The following is a 19,180-nucleotide window of genomic DNA, read 5'->3' as shown; positions in this document are numbered from 1 at the left end:
ATAATACTTGGGGGGAATGGAATTAAAGTCTCTATTCCAAAGGAAAACTGCCTTTGTCGGCAGATACCTGTCCTTTAAACCAGGACAACAGCCCTCATGGGAGTGTTGAAGGGGGAGTGGGCCTTGCTGACCACGCATTGGTTCTCCGGCTCATGTGGATGGGAATCACAGCATCTCGATTTGTCCGTTATGGTCAAGGTGGCAATTGGTTCTCGTTGCTCTTCCCCCTTCAGAAGGTCTACTGCAGATGGGTTCTCTGATATTCCAGGCAAGGTGTTCAACTGCTTAATCCCCTCTCTCTCTACATCCGCTATCCCAAACACCCACCTGAGTCCCTCTGGGTCTTTCTCACTTCAGAGGAAGTCTATGCTCAAAATGCATGGGGCCTCTGAGCCAATCACAATGGGATATTTCTTCCAGTCAGGTTCACCTCAGCTTCCACCAGAGTCAACGCATCCTATTGCAAAAGCATCCTATTGCAGCATTTTAATATTATGAAGAACTCTTTCAATTTAACTGTCATCATTTAATAATTTATTAGCAGGTGGATAGCATTGCCAGTGGATCAGATTAATAGGTATAGTGAAGGGACAACAACTAAACTGAACACAACCAAACCCAGTAATTACCCACTATTTTGCAAACCAGTAATCTGAAAGAAACACCCAGGAAAGGTAGTGCATGGACATCTTGTGATCTACCCTCTAGGTACCCCAGCTAAATCCTCACTGATTTAGCATATGAGAAGACAACATCCACAGATCAGACAGTTCTTGTTCTCTGAACACAGAAAGGCTACTGAGTGTAAAGGAAAACCAGAAATCAAATAGAGACTGAATTTTACTTACTGTAGTCAAAGGGGTTGGTGTAGGTATAGGAAGCAACCCTGCACCAGGCATCAGACTTGTCATAGTAGGAGCAGGTGCCAATAGAGAAAGGGCTTTGGCTTCATCTGGGATTTTACCTGAAGAAGCAAAGGAAAGCATTTCACAGAGTTGGAACACTACAGAGATGTTACTCTTTCTATGATTTTACAATTACCCTTGCATTTTAAAAAGTAATAAATAAGAATGAATCTATTTACCAGATCCTTACAAAGAAACAGATATGAACTTAAGCATTTCCTTTTACCCTGCCTCTACTAGGAAAAACAAAAGTGAGCAGAATTTCAAAGACTAGCAATGTCATTAATGGATTATTATTTTAAAAACTGAATAATGTACACAATTATTTAACACTTGGAGCTATGGGTCACCTGTACTGGAAACTTAATGTTCATGAACCAAATGATATCAAGCATGGACGTTTTCCCAGGGCGGTGTTTTCATGGTGATCAAAAGCTGTTTTACACATCACAACTGTTCGTGTTGGCTGCATCACTAATAGCACACAGAACATCAGATAGAGAAAATAAGAACAGTTTTTAAAAGTTTAATCCCCAGAAATGGCAAATAACCAAATCAGTTTAAAAAAGAAAGAAACAAAGTATGTGTTAACTGAAATTCATGAGCTTTCTCACCCTCTGGTGTTACCTACTTTTGATGCAAAAATATAAAAAAACCAAAAAAACCCTACTGTGACTCCACACAAGACATACTACAGATGAAGTTGGGAGTGGAGGAAGAGCTGAAAAATTCATATTTGTACTATCTTACATTCTAGGTCACCTCACTTTATCTAAAATTTTGATAAATTAGCTTTAAATTTACTGAAATTGAAGAGAATCATAACTGATCAGCTAAGCAAGCTATATTTTCCTATATTTCCTACTATTTCAACCATATTATATTTTCCCTGTCATGCCATATGTTTAAACAATATCTAATCTGAACTAAACATAGGTTTCATTCAGTTAGTTGCAATTAGACTGCTAAATAAATAATAAAAAATCTTCAAAAATCAAAATATGCAATATTTAATTACAAATGCATTTATTTTATTAAAGAATGAAGAAAGGTCTATCTTTACAGACAGAACCCTGAAAACTTGCTTGTATTTTCAGACACTGTCTTTTAAAAAGATACCCCTTTCTAGGTTTTAAGTGTTTAAGATCAGGTTAAACTTTCAAACAATTCAATAGAAAATAAACTGTTGAGGGTAAAAAAAAAAAACCCAAAACCAAAAGCCTGAAATATCTTGCAAATTTACTTCCCTGTTCTTTAGACAGTTTTGAAAAACAAATTAATATGTAAGGCCAAATAACCTCACAAGTTACAGCCTCCATTAATTTGTTTTAAAAAGGGATACAAGCCCACAAAAATACAACAAAATATGTCAGTAATGACATAACAAATTATGACACTAGTTTAAGAATAGCTGTTTTGGTTTTTAAACTCATGGTACTTAAAAGCTGAATGGAAATGAGGCAAATATATTTATTATCTAATAAGGGAAACAAGCAAAATAAATATGCCACATCTATACCACATCCTTAGAAATATTTATTTGAATGCATGAGTGTTTAGTAAATTAGATTCTATGATCATTAATTTATTTATTTATTCTTCACTTTGCAAAGGAATTTGGAAGCAAATGTAGATTACCTCTGTATTAACTAGAGATACCTTATGCTTCTTCAGAAATGTACAGTTTTCCTAAGTAAGTGCTTAAGAGCCCTAGTCACTTAAGAGTACTAGTCAACCTAGTCTGTACCAGAATCCATTTTGTTAAATGCAGAACAGAAATATCTGTTTTAAGCAGGTACTAATCACAGTATTTTTATCATCGTCCATGTGCTCAGAAATTAATTTCTTACTCTTTACACTGAAACTACAGCTTCAAAAATAATTAAGTATATTTCTTTTTTTAATACTTGCTTTTTACATTTACTTGAAAGAATTTTAAAGGAATTGTTATTTTTCTACTATTTTAATTCAATGAAAAATGCACACTTACAAATAAAATATTTTCTGTATGATTCAATTCACGATTCTTATTGGATTTAGCAGCTGAGATTAAAGATATTACAACTACTTGTAATTACCTCAACTGGCACAGCTAAATCCAACAGAGATCAAGAAGCTCTTCCCAGCTACAGTTCTCAGCTTGGTGCATTATGAGTGTCAAGCCAATTGGTCACAATGCAGCTGGCTGGGAAGAGTAATGCTTGAGGACTAGACACATCACCTGGTTCAGCACTTCTGTTTTAGTGCTTCTGTTTCACAAGAACAAACATCATTTAGGGATGAGAACTTTCTCAATCACTCCAGCATGAACTGCCAGGACTTCTGAGATTGTGAGATGATACTTTTTTTTAAAACTCTTCTTTAAATAATCACCACTGGAGCATGTAAAAGTGCAATACACACACAGACAACTTTTCAATCTTCCCATGAATAAGAGTGTTGAAAGACAATGTGCCTCACAACACATTCCAACAAAAATCTCAGGCTACATTTGTACTTATGAGTGGTAAATAGTTTTTTCTAAAAATTACAAAACCAAAAGGATGAAATCTTACTGCCACTGAACTCACTGGAGCAAGGTTTCATCAAAAGCAAATATTTCATGACGTTCAATACTCGTGAAAGTTTAATATCAAAAATAATTATTTTAAACTCTTCATATTAGATATAAATAGAAAGCCTTCTTTTAAACAGATCATGCAACATAAAAGTACTCTGCTGAGAAAAGGAAAAATAGCAGAGAAAAATCATAATTTTATTTTGTAAAGTTAATTTCTCCAGGAAGTTTTAACTTTTCTCTTTCAATATAAGCTCACAAAGCATAACATATGAAAGAATGCATCTTAAAACTGATATAGTTTTCACTATTCCAGTATGACACAATATGCTCATCTGTTGAATTTAGATGCTTAAATGTATTCCAAACAAAAATGATCCATCATTCACAGCATAAAACTTAAACATGTCCTAAATTCTCTGTATACCATCCACAAGTAGCTTCGGGTCAACTTCAAAATGAAACACTATGAACCCCTTATAAAACATCATTTTTTTTCAGAGCTGAATTGCCAGTTCACAAGTACAAGGGTAAGGGATTTAACAGAACAAAACAAAAAGGGGAAAAAAATTTCAAAAAGTGAAAATAAAAGAAACAAAGGAAGCAAAATAAAATAAAAACAGAGACAGGGCATCCATCTTCAGCAGGCCAGACTTCAATCTCATTTCCCCCATGAAGGTTTCACTTGGCGGCAGGTTTAGTGGCATGGCAAACAATGCCTAACTCAGGCAAGTGTAACAGGTCTACCTTGGCCAGTCTAGTCATCTAATAATGCACAAATATCACACAGAGAAAACATATAAAACCAAATTAATAGTCAAAATCCATCTACTAGACAATGTGGACATAAAATTTAGAATTATTAGTGTGGTATCTTTGTTGATCTTTCAACTTTTTTGTTCTCAAACTATAATGCTTAAAGAAAAACCTACTGATACACACAAAAGAAAGCTATATTTTGACAACTTGATAATGTTAATTCATTTGCAATTATATTTTTGCTAAATTGTTTATTAAATGCCACAAAATTAACACTGTTTTCATTGTGTAGTGATTCCTTCCTCATACTCTTAATTTACCACTGTTTAAATACACTAAAAATTTCAGATTTTATTCTGTTTTTTAAAATCAAATTTTCAGAGTTCCATTTTACCCCTCCTATATGTTTGATTCAGCACATGAAACATTTTATTGCTGGCACTGTTGGCCACCGATATAATTTAATCTTCCAGTAGAATATAGCCATTGTTATTTTTAAAGCCCATTATACACTCCACTGATTTCGTTAACAATTATACATAGTGAATAAAAAATGTTGCACTGTGGTCTCAGAAAGTTAAACCTATATGAATTCATATCTTGGCAAATTAAAATTAGTGATTCTGCTAGAAAGTTACATGGAAACAGCATTCTGACTTGAAAATAGAAATTCACCTCACAACCCAATCACTTGTTCATCTAATTATGTATAAATCTCTGTAGGGTCCAGAATGGTCTGGAACAGTGACAGCTTTTCCATAATACATTTTCTGAGAAATGCCTAATAAGTCAGCTACAAACAGGGTTGGAACAAGATTTCTCAAAACTTTGATTTTATTCTCCTTCCCCTCATTGTCTACCATCAAGAGACAGGAAAACATAGCTCTACCTGCCTGTTGTCATATCACATTATGCAATGATCTCAAGAAAAACACCAGAAAGTGTTGCTCATTCATCAGGTAGCAATCTTTCCTCTCTGGCAGTACTGAACCAGTGTTAAGGTCTTTTCAATGAAACATAAAACTAAGATTCTGAAGAATTTGCAGACAATTACTTAAGGGCAATTTTTCAATAAGGACGCTGTTGTTATACATTTTGCCTACCCAAAGCCTCTACAAAGCTTCAAGTAGAAATATCAATATCCTCCTTGTGGTTTAAGAACAAGTTCCAAAAAAAAAACCCAAAAGCCCCCCCAAACAAACCATAAAAGCAACTAAAAATCTAGGCTTCACAAAGACTTGTCAATATGCCCATGTTAACAAGGCTACAAGATTAGACAGTATACTGAAGGTCATCTAAGAGTCTATGAAATTTTTTAATTTTGTCAGAGTTTGCTAGGAAAACCCCAGACTATCATTGCAACAGCACTAATCTCATACTATCCAGATCATGATGTGGCAAACATTCCAAAAAATGGTACTCTGGGACTGCTGTTAACAAACTCCAAGAAGTCAACAGAATTTTTTGAACCAAAACCTGACTATTGCAGTTATAAAAGTCCTGTTAATAACAGATATTTCTGGGCTTGCTGCAGTTTATGGATCAATCTTTCTAAATATTTTTGTTCATGCCAAAACAGCTACCATGTGAAGTTATCTTTGCTCCATCAACTGGAATACTCCACTCCAAAGAGGCAATCCAAATTCAAATGGGCAAATGCTCAATTCCTAAAATTATCACAATGAAGTCAATGGGGCTCTGCCTAACTCTAGTGATCTGCCTACAGTAAGTAGAATCATGCTTCATAGAACTGCATTTAAATCTGGGATAGTATACTAACAGTAAGTACTACCTCGTATTCAACACATATGTAAAAACAGGACCTCAAAGCTAGTTTAAGAAACACTTGTAAATTGAGCATTCAACATGCACTTAATTTTACTAAGAGTTGTAAAAATATTTTACACTAGAAGCATTCTGTACAGTTGACTGCATTTTTAAAGATATCTAAAATCAAAGAAAAGTACCAGTATGCATAAGAAAGCCTTTTTATTGCACACAAAATAATATTTTCCACAGGAACAAGAAAGAAAAATTGACACTCTTTTTATGAAATTAGAAGGTAAATATTTATATTCAAACAGCCATTATAATCACAAATGCAAAATACATAAGATTAGATTAATCTAAAATAGTCAAATGCATATATAACGTCGAAAAGACAAAATTGGAATTTGGTCTAAAAAAACTGAAAAATAATTCCTATCTTAAAAAAAACCCCAAAACCAAAACACCACACCAAGGGCAACACATTAAGATGCAAACTGCAGTGTTATCACAGTACCAGGAAACTGCTTTATCTTTGCAGTGCTTCATTGACTTCACAGGGAACTTTATGCGGAGATAAGCTTGCCAATACAAACCATAATGAAGAGTATTATTTTACCTTCTTTTCCCACAAAATATGCAATAACTGTGGAAAATTGAACTATCCTAATTTAAATCAACTATTTTTTTTCTAATGCTGAATTTCAATTTAGATAATTTGGTTTCTTAATTTGATTTTCAATTTTGTTTCAAGGATGTTTTTTTTACAGAAATAAAATAAAATCACAGAGCACTGCCTCTTTAGATAGAGAGCTTAAAACAATTAGCAGACAGGACAAAGACCAAGATTACAGAAGAATGTCTAAAATACCAACCTTCTGCGCAGGGCACAACTATCAAAGCTCTGTCAATAAAAACTGTGTTAGTTAGATGCTGGGCCACACCAACACTTGAAGCTTCACGAAACTTAATATAACACACTTTGGAGGAAAAAGTAAGAGGTGCATTGCTGCAAGATAAAAGAAAAAAAAAAAACAAAAATTAGCCATATTAAATAAATGTATGCATATGTTTTCAACTATTATTTCTTAATTAAAAAAAAAAAAGTTAGATTTCCTGGAAAAGTTATCAAAAAGACAAGTATAGAAATTTATTAATTTGCCTACTTAAAAATTTCCTAATATTTACAACATTTACAAATTTACTAATTTGCCTTGTCACTTAAAAACTCATAGTATAGCCCCTCCTTCTTTTTAATGGAAGCTTACAGAAGCCAAAAGCCCAAATTAACAAGGTTGATTTTCTTTACAAATCTTGCTGAACAAAATTACATTGCTATTGTAAATAGCATATTTACAGGACACATTTGTTGAGTAAATAATTCATAGTTTATCTTTTATCCTCCAAATAAACCTTGTTTAAAAATATCAGTGTCCAATGGAGGGCCAAGAGGATGGTGGAGGGCCTTGAGGGGAAGCCATATAAGGAGCAGCTGAAGTCACTTGTCTGTTCAGCCTGAAGAAGACTATGGGGGGATCTCATCAGTCTATAACTTCCTTGTGAGGAGGGACAGGCACTGCTCTCTCCTCTGTGGTGACCAGTGACAGGACCTGAGGGAATGGCTTGAAGTTGTGCCAGAGGAGGTTAAGGCTGTATATTAGGAAAAGGTTCCTCACCCAGAGGGTGGTTGGGCACTGGAACAGGCTCCCCAAGGAAGTGGTCACAGCCCCAAGCTTGACAGAGTTCAAGAAGCACTTGAACAGTACTCTCAGGTACATCGTGTGATTCTTGGGAATGGTGCTGTGCAGGGCTGGGAGCTGGATTCTGATGAACCTTGTGGGTCCCTTCCAACTCAGGGTATTCTATAATTCTATGATAATAAGCCCAGTCATTTTTAGTGGATCATTTGGATATTAGCCCATATTAGCTGATAGTCTTTCTTAGGCCTTCACAAAATAAATTTTGTTAAATCATATTAAGATAAAAACATATTCTTGAGAATTCTTATAATTGTTACGTCTTACTTCACTAATGTAACAAAAATCCTTTTTTTCATCTTATCTTAGTTTGGCATAGTGTGGTACAGGATAAGACTGAAGGAGGTAGGAAGAATTCACTATTAGACTAGAATAAAGAAGGAAATGAAAAATACATATGTTGGGTAACTTGCTTTTTCATTAGAAAGTACACCAATAGATAGATCAGAAAGCAAAATATGCAAACTTTGTAACCTTGATCAAAAACGAAGTTTGCTTTAAAAGATGTATTCCCTAGTCAAGATTTATACTCGACACAATTAGTTTATTTCTTCATATGAAGTAAGTACAGGTAAAACCTTCAAAGACAGAATACAAAAGGATATTGCTGAAACATCAGCAAGTTCCATTTAAAAAAAATCTATCTTATAGAAAAGTAGTAAATAATGGAAAATACAATGCCTGAACTGTTTAATCTTGACCCTTTCAACTATAACACTTGACAGCTTTCAGAAGTACTAGAAGGAGTTCAAGTTTAGTCTAATCCATCTTGCAGTCCCTCAAATTCCAAGCAGGTACTCCCCCAGTTGTTGTATGGAATTAATTAAGCTTTAGTATTTAAATAAAAACTCACAAGTTTTAGGCACATTATTTCATCATATTAATTGCATAAATTAACCCAGAACTTAGTCTGAGGCAGGCATATTGGTATGTTTCTGGTTACTAGAAAGTAACATCTAGATAAAATATCTAGAGAGCTGGTCAGCTTCAGAATGGCAATCAGAAACATTTATGATGGAAAATTCTGTGAAAACAGAGACATTGAGGAAGAAAAATAAACAGGGAGGGGGAGAAACATAAATACGAAAGTCAACCTTATGCAATTTATAAAAAACATTGCAAGATTACTACATTTCTTCTGTCCATTAGTCTCTGGACAATGTTTTCCCAGTTTCAAGCTTTCATATTCAGGAAGGAAATAAATGTATAAAAATGGCTTTTGAGCCATCTGTAGTGTTTTGATTCAGGACACTTTCCATCAGAGCTGACAGAGCTATGACTATCTCAGTACTCAGCAGAAATGTTTGCATGGAATTTGTAATATTACATATTCTGAAGAGCCAAACTTTGCCCACAGCAAAGATTTTTCTTTTTAATAGCCACAGATTTTTTTTGTTTGTTTTGGGTTGGGGGGGACAGAGGTCTGTGTGGGTAAGTTTGAGGGGGAAGGTCTTTGGGGGTTTCTTCTTGTTGTTTGGGGTTTGTTTGTTATTAAATACATATGCCAGTGTGTGCTGGTTTTGCATGGAAGTCACCTAGGAGGAGGAGCACAGGAGCACACACACACACGGGTTTTTTCTCTATGAGAACTTTCTCTGTGAGTTGCTGGGACCAATCGGAGAGCTGATTTAATAATTGACAGCCTGGGAAACCAATTAAAAAGTTACTTCGCCTCCATGAATCACATCGGTAAAAGTGAAAACTTTCTCTTTTGACTTCCCGCTTGTGAGGAGGTAAGGCCAGCCAGCCCGTTTTGGCTCGGCCCAGCTCCGTCCCCATGTGGCCCGGCCGCGTAGGGGTGAGGGAACCACCGAGGCCCCCCCTGTTTTCAACTAGGGACCCTGATGGCCAGGGGAAAGGGAAACCTTTGCTAAGATTTTAGTTTCCCCCCTCCTCCAGTGTAGCCACAGATCAGCCGGGGCCCTGCCGCCGTCTCAGAAGCAGCCGTGGGGAGGGGAAGCCCCCCAGCTGCCCACACAGCTTGGGGAAGTGCAGCTGGGATCTGTTTCAGCCAAGCTCCCCCCACGCATTCACTTGCTGGGCTCTGCAGTTTCATTCCAGCCTCCTCCACATGGCCTGCACAGCCTGAAATCCTGGCACAGCTCCAGCATGGCCTGGCTCAGCTCCTTCACCTTCTGTGTGCAGTTTTAACCCTTCCAATGCTCGGATAAGACTGCAGATCTCCTGACCTCCCTTGAATGAGAGGAATAAAGCAGAAAGTATACTAAAGTCAGTGAAGCAAGAGTCAAGTTTCCAGATGGGAAGAGATTGAAGAGATGCCATGGATAGGTTGGCTGAAAAACCTTTTTTGTGGGCTATGGGGGGGACTGGACTACACTGAAAATTCCTTTAAATTGTGGATAACTACTTGGGGGGGTTGAAGTGTTTGAGAAAAGGATCCTTTGCCCTGAGGGAATGGGGGTCTCTGTTCTGGAGAATGGAAAGATGAACAGAGATGTTTGATGAGAAAAAGAGATGAAGAGAACTTTTGCCTTTGAACAGCTTGCCCTTAAAAGTAATATGCCATTAGTTTTTGACATGGCCCAGAAAACACAGCTCTGGAAAGACTGTGAAGATGGGAGGAGTTTCACGATTTGCAGATTTTCCCGGGGGGATGCAAATTGCAAAAGTGAAGACACAAGAGAACTTTAGTCTTCTCATGGAAAAGAACCCTACAGCCAAAACAAGAAGGAACTTCCCTTTCTAAAGGGAACTGAAATGATTATTTAAGTCTGACTGAAGTGTCTCTGTATGTTGTTGTTAAGAAATGTGGAAGGTGGGGGGGAGAAGGGAGTGATCTGGAAATCTTATTCCAAAATTCTTATTTTCTCTGTGTTATTAATAAATTTCTTCTTTATACCCTTTTAAGTTTTAGGCCTGCCTTGTTTTTGCTCCTAAATCCTACCTTAAAGAGAAATTGAGTATATTAAAATTGGCAAACCTAAACTAAACCAAGACACAGTGTTACAACCCAAATGGTTGAAGCCTCCATTGAAGATTCTCTGGTTCAAACTTCTAACATCTCTTAGTTTTTTTCTTTATTGCTTTCATTGGGAACTCAAAAACATAATTCTGTTTCAGGCAGTTACAGGCTCCATAAATAAACCTTATAAATTCCAACAACTACAGAGCTCTGTAAGTCCTGGATTTCAATCACAAAAGGTATCTGAGAAGTAGGTTAAAAACATTAACATAAGAATACTACTGCAACAAGCCTCTAAAAAAAAGCCTTGCTACAAAGTGTTTTCTGACAGTTAAGCTAATCAGGAGATTGACTGGAGAAGTGATGAAAAGGAAAAATTCTCTAATGAGACCACCTCTGCTGAAAACACATCAGTGCTGCATCTACATCAAGGGACACAAGATCCAAAAGTTCTAAAATTCTAGTTTCACAGTGACAGAGTCCTATTCTTTTACAAAGTGAGCCTCCTAAACTTCCCCAATAGGCTTTGTAAGAAGTCTTTCTTAAAGCAGAAAAGTCCTATTCTGTTTTAATCGCTTTTTTTTTCAATTTTTTTTGCCAATCCTTTTCAAGGCTGAATTGAGGTAGAGTCATAGCCTTCTTTCTATGGTTACAAAGCACTGATGCAAAAAAAGCAAGTCCTATATCTCTGATTTAAGATTACTATAATCCAGATTATTTAGAAATGCAAGAAAATTCAAAAAGGAAATAAAGATATAAATAGTATTCATATCTTTCTACCATTTTTCTTTTCCTATGTAGGGAGATAGTAACATCCATCCTCCAACAGAACAAAAACCAACAAAAAACTTAAAAATGACCTATTCAGAAATCTACAGTGAAAAATCAAATAAAAGGCTACAAAATATCCCTCTAAGGGTCCAAATTTTCTCAGGGTGGTGATGGTGGAGAAAACAACAGAAATTAATAACCTGTCAAAATAAGATGTTCTGGAATAATTGTACAGATCACATTTAAATAAGGCTCTGTGTATTTTATCTCAAAGGCCTTATCTATACTGCACTCACTGCAGGATATAACAACATCTAAGAAACACTTGTGTGTATTAGCTTCCAAGACAACTCCAGAACACCCAGAAAAAATCAGTATTATAGCAGGGCTTTCATTACCTGATGCAGACATTTTGTGTCTCCCTGCTTTCAAACAATTCAGTCTGCAAAAATTCAATTTCCATAAAGCTTTTCAATAATTAACTAACCAAAAATCCTCTTACAGCCACATTTGGAGGCTTATCACTACAAATGTAATTTTAAAGGCTTCTCAGAAAAACACAGATTTCAACTGGGTGACAAACCTAATGCAAAAGCATGGTTTTGCAAGTGGCACTGAGGAGCGCTTGTTAAACAATTACAGCAGTTCTCCATTCTCAACCTGAGAAGTTAGATCTCTACCTAAATCAGGACCATACATAGATATTCAAAATGTCAGGAGTTTTTCCTCAGACTTTGATGACAAAATATCACTGAAGATGACAGAAGCCCCACTAAAGCCATCCTCTTCTATACACAAGTGGCAAATCCATACCAAGGCCCTGATGTAGTAACAAGTCGTAGGACATAAATTCTCTTACTGAGGCTGTGACTGTAATATTATCTTCTGTTCTTGTTAATTGCTTCACCCTATCTAACAATAATTTTTTAAGCCATTTTCATATACATCTTAAACTTTTCTTTATGATATTTAAGTCTTTAGCTTCAGAAAAAAAACAGATCTCATTTGGTAAAATTAGAAACCTGCAATTCAGTCCTCCTACTTTCCTCAAGATGCAAGCAAAAAGGAAAAATATTATATGTACAAGTAAATAAAAAAGTCAACAACATAGAAATCCTGTTTTCTGAAAGGATTTTACAAGCATCCATTACTTTAATTTCTGAGCAGTTAGGAAAAGAAAAAAAAAAAAAAAAACACAAATGCTCTAAGCACTTCTTCTCAAGGCTAAAGCTCTGTTTATGGGACAGGGAAGAAGAGGTGACCAAAATGTTTGGCAGTAGTAATGAAATGGAATAAAAGAGGTCTTTGAGCACTGAAAGCTACTTACAGCAGTCTATAAGAGACAGGTCTTACAAGGAAATTATTAAAAATCTCATGAAGTCAAAGTTCTTTAGGCAAGTTTTTGACACCAATTTTAAAGCAATACAGCAGACAATTGCAACATGATAAAATATAAACTCAGCTAGTGTCTTTAAGATTTGATAATGAGATACAAATTACTTAAGAGTAAAATGAGTGGATTTTTAAAAAAAACCCTCTTCTTACCTCCACATAACTTGTTTAGTGATGTTATTCATCAAATAGGTGCTTTCAATTTTTAGATTAAAATTTCAATGGAAAGCCTTCCTGAGAGCAGAACAGTATATAGCTGTACAGTCGAGTCAAATTTAAATTTTTCTTGTAAGAAAACAGGTAAATACAAACAGCCACCAATAACAAGCATTATGGCCTAGTGAAATATTATACACATTCATAGCTTTTCAATAAAAAGAAATATTGTTTTCAGTGTCAATGGAGTCTCACTGACAAGTAGCTAAAATCAAAATGATGTTTCCATATGGAAACTTCTTCAGTACTAAGAGTTTCCTATGCCCTCAATACTGAATCTGAAAGCAGCTTATTCACAGTTCACACAGACCTCTTCAGAAAATAACAATAATAATAAAATAGCATTTACTGGCAACTGCTTAAAGTGTAAAAACCACTCATACACGAGAGAGACACTTCCTCACAGAGGACTAGGCTTTCAGGAAAATGACAGATATGAAATCCATCCTTCTTAATGGGATGTCTGATTAGCAGTGACCAAAGAAACTGAGGAACTTTGATGAATGAAGATTAAACATGAAGTGACAAACTACCAAAGAGCATAGTATGATTTAGCTCAACATTCATAAAACTCATCCCAGTCAATTCAGAATACAAAATAAAGGACCTTGTCAGAAACTGCTACTTTAAAACCCCAGTCTTAAGATATTGATTGCTGGGAAAAGTCACTGGGTTCAGGAAGCTCACTAGAAATACTGAAGAGTCATCTTAAAGAACCTGCCTTTTATTTAACGCTTTAAAAAACGGAGGTGGTTTCTCTCTTGTTCTCCACAATGTGCATCCTTACAAGAACTTTAAGTGAACTCATCTAACATTAATGTTTTCTATTTAAAGTAATTATATTCAACAATTGAGACTTTCTGTTCGTTTTTTTAAGAAATTCTCTGTTGCACCCTATAAAACAAAGGGATATGTTAATGACAGTGATGTCTTTGATGGGTTGCTTGTCAATAGAATCGCTTTGTTAGGGTTTGGGGCTTGACATGGTTTGGGGGCCACAGACCTAGGGGGAGGTTATTGATAATGGACAAGAAGCATGCAGAGTTTACAGACCAAAAGGACATTTGCCCAAGATCAGAAGAAACTAACAAAGACACCTCATCAAATGTACTGAAAGTAGGTACAACTGGGCAAAAGGTAATTCCATCAGGGGGAGATTATGACCACCAAACGACCCCCAATTCAAATGAAAAAGCCCCAAGAATGCACAGTAGCTAATAATGAATTACAAAATACCTTATGCAATCAGCCCTTTTATGAATAACCAATAGTAGAGCAGTAAACACTGAATATGTAGTACATAGATGGAATACATTAGATTAACATCGTATAAATAATGATCAAGTTCTCTGCTCTGTGGATTTACCACCCAGCATCCACCTTTGTGAAAATATGAAATTAACAAATTCCTTGTCTCTGTGTGTGAGATTGTCTAACTGCACACCTGGTGACGAATCCCACTTTTAGAAACAATAACAGGAGACTGGAATAATGTAGAAAATTGCTGAAAAGTAACTTTTCTCTTTATGATGCTAGTTCATAGCACAGCCCTATGCTTTGTTCTACAATCATTGAAGAGCCTATAGGTACAAGATACATCATCCTCACTCCCCATTAAGCCACAAATCTTATATTTTTTCATTCAAGTCAGCAGAAGGGTGCTGCACAATTAACTATAGTGGAACAGTGTTATCAAAGGAATTTCCTATTATGCTGAAATGATCGCCTGATCAAATTCACCACTTCTATAAATCTCTTGGATTGCTCTGAAAGAGCAAAATATCAGAGAATTAGGAAGAAAAAGATAATCCAAAGCTAAACATGCAATACTACATCTTCCAAGAATGGGGAAAAATATTTCAAAAATAAATTAAATTACCAAGATCAATACTTCAAAATGGTCCATGTCCTTGACCAAATTAATTCACAAATACCAGAATGAGATCTATTTCCTTTCAAGCACAAAAAATAATAATAACAACACTACTGAGTATTTAATATAAGATTTTATGTATTAGACTTCAGCAGATTAAGGGAAAAAAGAAGGCTGACAAACATGACTGATTTCGAAGAGGTGAAGGAAAATTTATACATTTATTTGGAAAGATCATAATGCTAAATTAGAAAAAGGAGAGTTTATATGATTTAACAAGTGTATATACACATGTACATATACATATAGATGTCTATATATTCTGTTTAATGTTGAGCACCAACAGAACTACAAGTTCATCTCTATTAGAAATAAACATGCCCAGTTAAGGCAATGGGGTTACAAATATTACAGTAAATCTCTTAACTTGAATGCCCTTTTTTTTAATAAATAAAATTATGCATACAGAAGAGAACCTCATCGTACTCTGCAAACTCATCCTTGACAAAGTGAAAATATTTTGTGTGTATGCTGAATATTTGGAATACAGAATAAGATAGAAAACAGGCTACAGTTCTACACAATGCAACATCCAAATTTGTTTCATCATATTGCTTTACCTGGCAATATGTGCTTGCAACCCAGAAAGCCAATTGTATCCTGGGCTGCATGAAAGGGAGCATGGCCAGCAGATTGAGGGAGGTGATTCTCCCCCTCTACTCTGCTCTTGTGAGATCCCTCCTGGAGTACTGCATCCAGCTCTGGGGTCCCCATCACAGGAAGGACATAGGCCTGTTGGAGAGTCCAGAGGAGGACTATGAAGGGGATCAGAGGGCTGGAACATCTCTCCTATGAAGACAGGCTGAGAGAGCCGGGGCTGTTCAGCCTGGAGAAAAAAGATATTGTGGAGATTTTATAGCAACTTTTCAGTACCTAAAGGGGGCCTACAAGAAGGCTGGACATTTTACAAGTGCATATAGTGACAGGACAAGGGGGAATGGGTTCAAACTGAAAAAGTGTAGCTTTAGATTAGATATTAGGAAGAAATTCTTTACTGTGAGGGTGGTAAGGCACTGAAACAGGTTGCCCAGAGAAGTTGTGAATGCCCCATCCCTTGAAGTGTTCAAGGCCAGATTGGATGGGGCTTTGAGGAACCTAGTCTAATGGAAGGTGTCCCTTCCCATGGCAGGGGGGTTGGAACTAGATGATCTTTAATGTCCCTTCCAAGCCAAGACATTCTATGATTCTATTCTCAGATAAAGTGTATTGTGGAATAAGTCCAAAATAAAAAACTAGAAAACTGCAAAAATCACCGTAAATCTATTAGCATGTTTAAAATTAGGTAAAGCTGTTTTATCTTGACATGAATGGATGCCTACTATACATTATATATGCTAAATCACATTTAATTTTTCTGAACGTTCCTCATCCAAACCTAGCTAAGTATAATCTAGTAACACATTAAAATGGACAAATACCATATTTTGCTAGTTTTTTTATAATGAAATTTTATTCCTTCTTCTTTGTATCAAAATTGAAGTTTGAATGTCAATGACTCCCCCTGCCCCTTTCTGCTATTTCTATTTAATTTTAATTTACGCATATATATATAAAATTGGTTTGAAAGGGGCAGTCTGCCATTCAGTTCCTAGTACAACAGATATATTAATAAAAAAAAAAAATTATTTTCCTCTTCGGTTCCTTCTGCTTGGAAGAAACATTGAGGTTTGTAAAATAACAATATTATCTCTCATTTGAGCGGATCCCTTGCATGTAGTTGAAATAATGAGGACAGCTACAATTTAGAGAAACGTGTAATGTCCGTTATTAACTTTCACTTACTGCAAACATCCTATCAGAAACATTTCTAAGAACAGGCCAGGTACTGTTCCTCTGTTAACAGCTATGCTGACTTCGGTTCGAGTGGCCCTTTCTCGCGGGAGAAAACAGACGTTCGAACAAAAAGAGCTGGTCTCGCCGACACGCATCGCCCGAGCGGCGCAGCTAGCCGGGCAGGGGTCAGGCCTGGGGCCCGCCCTCGCCCCCTCTCCCTCCCCCTCTCCCTCCCCTTGGGATGAATCCGAACGAAGATAAAGGTGGGGCACAGAAAGCAGGTTTTCAGGAAAACGGGGGAAACGAGACCTGTACCTAGGAAGCTCTTCAGGGCACCCTGCGAACACGCGTCTTGTCAGGCTGTGACTCAGTGGCGACAGCCGCCACCGAGTGACCGCTGCTCTGATCGCCACCACGAGAACAAAAAACTCGCCGTGTTTCTACAGGCCGCTCTACAGATACCACGACTGCTCCCCTCCTCCGGACTGAGGCAAACATCTTAGGTCCAGGCATAACCCCTTTCCCCTAACGTTCCTGCCCCATACAAAGGGGTGGAACCACGTGACGGACACACCCACGTGTGGAAAACTGATGCCCACACTCAAGATGGCACATAGGACCTTCTGCCTCTTCCTTTCCCTCCATCCTCTAGACCCCTCTAAGCCTCTTCCTCATCCTAAATCTCTATTTCTCTGAGGGCCGACGCAGACCCTGCTTACTCCGGGGGATAGAGGCGCAGCTCCTCGATATCTCCCAGGAAGCTGAAGAGAGTCCTCATATGCTCACTGGTCACAGCCGAGGAGAGGTTCGTGATCTGGATGACGGACGTGGGGCTCAAGGGGAAGCCTAGCGGCACCCCGATCCCTCCGCTGCTCATCATGGCGGAGCCTGCACGACTGCTCCGCTCGCGACAGTGCCACACAGTCGGAGAGGCGGGCCCGACGACAGAGAGAAGTGCGTGGCGCCTGCCAGAGCGTCCTAACATGCGGGCGCTCTAGCGGGGGACTCGACTGCTCCCTGGAGGTGTTTCTGGGCGGGCAGCCGTTCTTCCCGTGCTAGCTGGGGCTCACGGTGGAGCGGGCGCCTTCGCTCCGCGCCGACGGGACTCCGAGTTCCCCTGCAAGAAGGGAGGGGGAAAAATAAAACTCTGTACCCTCCGGTTTCCCAAGGAGCTACCCAGGCCGCCACTACCAGGGTGGGACCGTGTCCTCCTCCCCTCCCTCGGCCTCCCTTCATACGTCCTACCCGCTCCAGGCTGCCAGGAGACTGGATCATAGATCTTGCGATGAGGAGGTCGCATAGCGGAGGAAGCAAGCACGACCGCCGGAACGCCGCACGCAGAATGGTTCGATAGTTCCATCATACGTGGGGAAGGCGCAGCTGCGAGTGCCTGACTAATTATTGCACGAACAGGGCCTGAGTACCTTGTTAACTGGTTTCCTTGTTTACCAAAGCAAAAGGCTTCTTATTTAAAAACCGGAATACCAAAGGGTCTAGGTACAAAACTTCATCTTTAATAGGTCATGTTTAGCTCTGTTAAACGATTTGGCATGAAATTCACTGAATGCTCTGCCAGCAAATTAAAACATGACCACAGGAAATGGAAGGAAAAATAGATTCCCGATTTAAATGCTCTTTTGGAAGCCAAGTTCAATAAGAGTCAGTTTAATTACCCTAGGGATTAAACGCTTGAAAACTTGTTCTATGTTTAAACGAAGAGTTGTAATGGAATAAGTTGTTAATGCTTTTGATGTCCAGGTTTTGGAGAGGAAAATTACATGGCGGTGGAAATACCTTAAGGTTTAGGGCTTGACATGCTTCAATGATATCAGACCTAGGGGGAAGTTAACAAAGCTTGATGAAAAGGATGTACCACTGATAGTGGACACAAAGAATGCAGCATTTATGGGCCATTAGGACATTTGGCAGAACTCTCAAGATAAAGAAGAAATTAATAAACTCAACTTAGCAACTGCGTAAAAGGTAATTGTACCAGGGGGAGATTGCAACCATCGACTCATGGACCACCAACCCAAAAGAAGAGAGACTGAGCATGCAGACTAATCAGCATGGGAAGGGAGAGAATCATTAACCAATATAAGATAGAATACTAATTAATAAGAGAGCTATGTAACTTGTAGCCAATTGTAAGAAGTTTCAGAGACTGAGACCCTGGGACCCCACCACTCACCTGAGTTCTGGCCTGGCCAAGGTGGATGCTTGCCAAGGACTGTTTGTAGGTGTGCTTGGAGCTTGCCATGGTACGCTGCCCTCGAGCAGGGTACTGGCTGTAGCATCCTGTTCCACCTGTTTTTGGAGCTACGATCTCCTCATACAATAGTCCATAAATCTTCCCACCTTTTGGCCAGAGGCCACTCGCTTTGGAAAAGGACTATAAAAAGTGACTTTCCTATAAAGACTTTGAGA

General features: G+C 37.8%; 1 protein-coding gene across 3 annotated transcripts in view; it reads right to left on the bottom strand.

Moving 5' to 3' along the window:
* Positions 1–17,648, bottom strand: part of LOC306816719 (uncharacterized protein) — an 82,852-nt gene extending 65,204 nt beyond the window's left edge. For all 3 annotated transcript variants that reach the window (XR_013777762.1, XR_013777763.1, XM_079333152.1), the window contains exons 1-3: positions 17,473–17,648; positions 6,864–6,997; positions 849–964 (exon numbers count right to left, since the gene is read on the bottom strand). Coding sequence is in view for 1 of the 3 variants with exons in the window: in XM_079333152.1 (XP_079189278.1) it covers positions 849–964; positions 6,864–6,997; positions 17,473–17,633 (411 nt within the window). In the remaining 2 variants the exon portion in view is untranslated. The remainder of the gene's footprint in view (positions 1–848; positions 965–6,863; positions 6,998–17,472) is intronic.
* Between the last annotated feature and the right edge of the window lie 1,532 nt (positions 17,649–19,180).

The sequence above is a fragment of the Erithacus rubecula genome, assembly GCF_903797595.1.
Source record: "Erithacus rubecula genome assembly, contig: SUPER_W_unloc_7, whole genome shotgun sequence".
Lineage (NCBI taxonomy): Eukaryota > Metazoa > Chordata > Aves > Passeriformes > Muscicapidae > Erithacus > Erithacus rubecula.
Note: the sequence above shows the minus strand (reverse complement) of the source record. Positions and strands in the feature narration are given on the sequence as shown.